Source organism: Diaphorina citri, unplaced genomic scaffold (assembly GCF_000475195.1).
Source record: "Diaphorina citri unplaced genomic scaffold, Diaci psyllid genome assembly version 1.1 scaffold11645, whole genome shotgun sequence".
Lineage (NCBI taxonomy): Eukaryota > Metazoa > Arthropoda > Insecta > Hemiptera > Psyllidae > Diaphorina > Diaphorina citri.
In genome coordinates this window covers 1-1615 of record NW_007389016.1, presented here as the reverse complement: position 1 = coordinate 1615, position 1615 = coordinate 1, and the positions used below count along the sequence as shown (strand labels likewise).

The 1615-nt window shown below is 34.7% G+C and overlaps 1 protein-coding gene across 1 annotated transcript; it reads left to right on the top strand.

Annotated features, from left to right (window-relative positions):
* Positions 1-183: 183 nt before the first annotated feature.
* LOC103522826 lies at positions 184-1586 on the top strand (the record flags this gene model as incomplete). The annotated part of the gene is made up of 2 exons (XM_026832761.1): positions 184-315; positions 711-1586. Coding segments are annotated over 2 exons (945 nt in total), but the record flags the coding sequence as incomplete, so codon positions are not given.
* Between the last annotated feature and the right edge of the window lie 29 nt (positions 1587-1615).

Sequence of the window (1615 nt, the reverse complement as noted above, 5' to 3'; positions counted from 1 at the left end):
TAGATCATATTTTCATTAATAAGTACCTAGTTATGCACATACATATTATACGCTTTTAACTGCATAGAAGCCTAATATTGAATTTAAGAATCGCGATTCACGATTCTTTTGAAATATTCGACTCTTTGAATCGACTCAGAGAATATTTACCCATCCCTACTAATAAGCTACATTTTTTCGCAGACAAAATTGGAAGAAGAAGAAATAGCCCTGCTTGAGTTGATGAAGAATAGAAATGAAACATTTCAATTTCTGGCAACCCTAGAAGCAGAACAGCTACATTTGGAAAGGGAAATTGCTATTATCAATTCAAAGGTAGGATTTGTATATGTTCTAGAAACAAAGGCTCATGCACTACAATATTTCAATTTCTGGCAACCCTAGAAGCAGAACAGCTACATTTGGAAAGGGAAATTGCTATTATCAATTCAAAGGTAGGATTTGTATATTATGTTCTAGAAACAAAGGCTCATGCACTACAAGGGGTGAGAACATAATTTACGTCATTATAAAAAATAATAACCCTCCTGGCATTTAATGTCACTGCAAAGTGGATTTGTGTGTTCCCAGTGTAAAAACTACTTACTCTAATGGACAAATGAAGCTGTACAATATAGTGGTGTCAATAAAATCTCATTCCGAAATGTCTTCTCTCAGAAAATTTTACTCGATGTAATACCTATGTTTGTATCTCTCTCATTTTATTGCAGAAAAAACTTGAAAACAATAAGCACAAATCTAGTCAATCTAATTATAACCAAGATATTGCGAAGCTCTGTGGAATGTATGACAGACTGAAACGTGAAGAGGTTCTAATCATGACAGAACTATGTGACCTTACATATAAAGGTACACGCCCTCCTGTCAAACTACCTCCAATGAGAAAAGAAATCAAGATAGTCAAGACTAAACCGAAAGATACTCCTGCTGACCGAGCAACTGAATTGAAAAATGCCAGCAAGAAAATCAAAGAAATCCTGGAAGCCATAAATTCTCACAAACTCGACACGGATGATTTTAGTTTTATTGTGGATGATTTGAAAAAGTTGTATGGATTGAATATCAAAGGAACTGAGAATGAAACGGTGGATGATGTAGTAGATGTCATGATAGATCTGGCAACTAAAAAAGAAGACTCAAATATTGGTGTTAGCAATGCTGAAGTTATCAAAGCAACCCTCTCCATGCTGCTATTGGATATTGAACAAACTGAAAGTCAGCTGAACAAGAAAGATGAAGGTCATGATGATGCTATGTCAGTACTATCAGATGTATCTGGAATAGAAGAGGACATTATCAAAGTATCTGTACAACCAGATGAAGGAGATCGTGTGACTGAAGTTGGTGAATCTTCAGTAGAAGAAGATGAGGATATTGTAAGATCAGACATTGAGAGTGAGACTAAAACAGACGACGTGAAAGACGATGTAGAAGCCACTGCTGATTTAGAGGAAGAGGAAGACATTATTGAAGATGAAGATGTAACTCTTGACAATGAAAATCAAAACATAGATGATGCATAGAAAAAGCAATATTAATGGCTTAGCCCCTAAAATGCTGGATATTGTTTGGAATTATAATAATTATTAAATATGTTTGTACATTAATACCTATG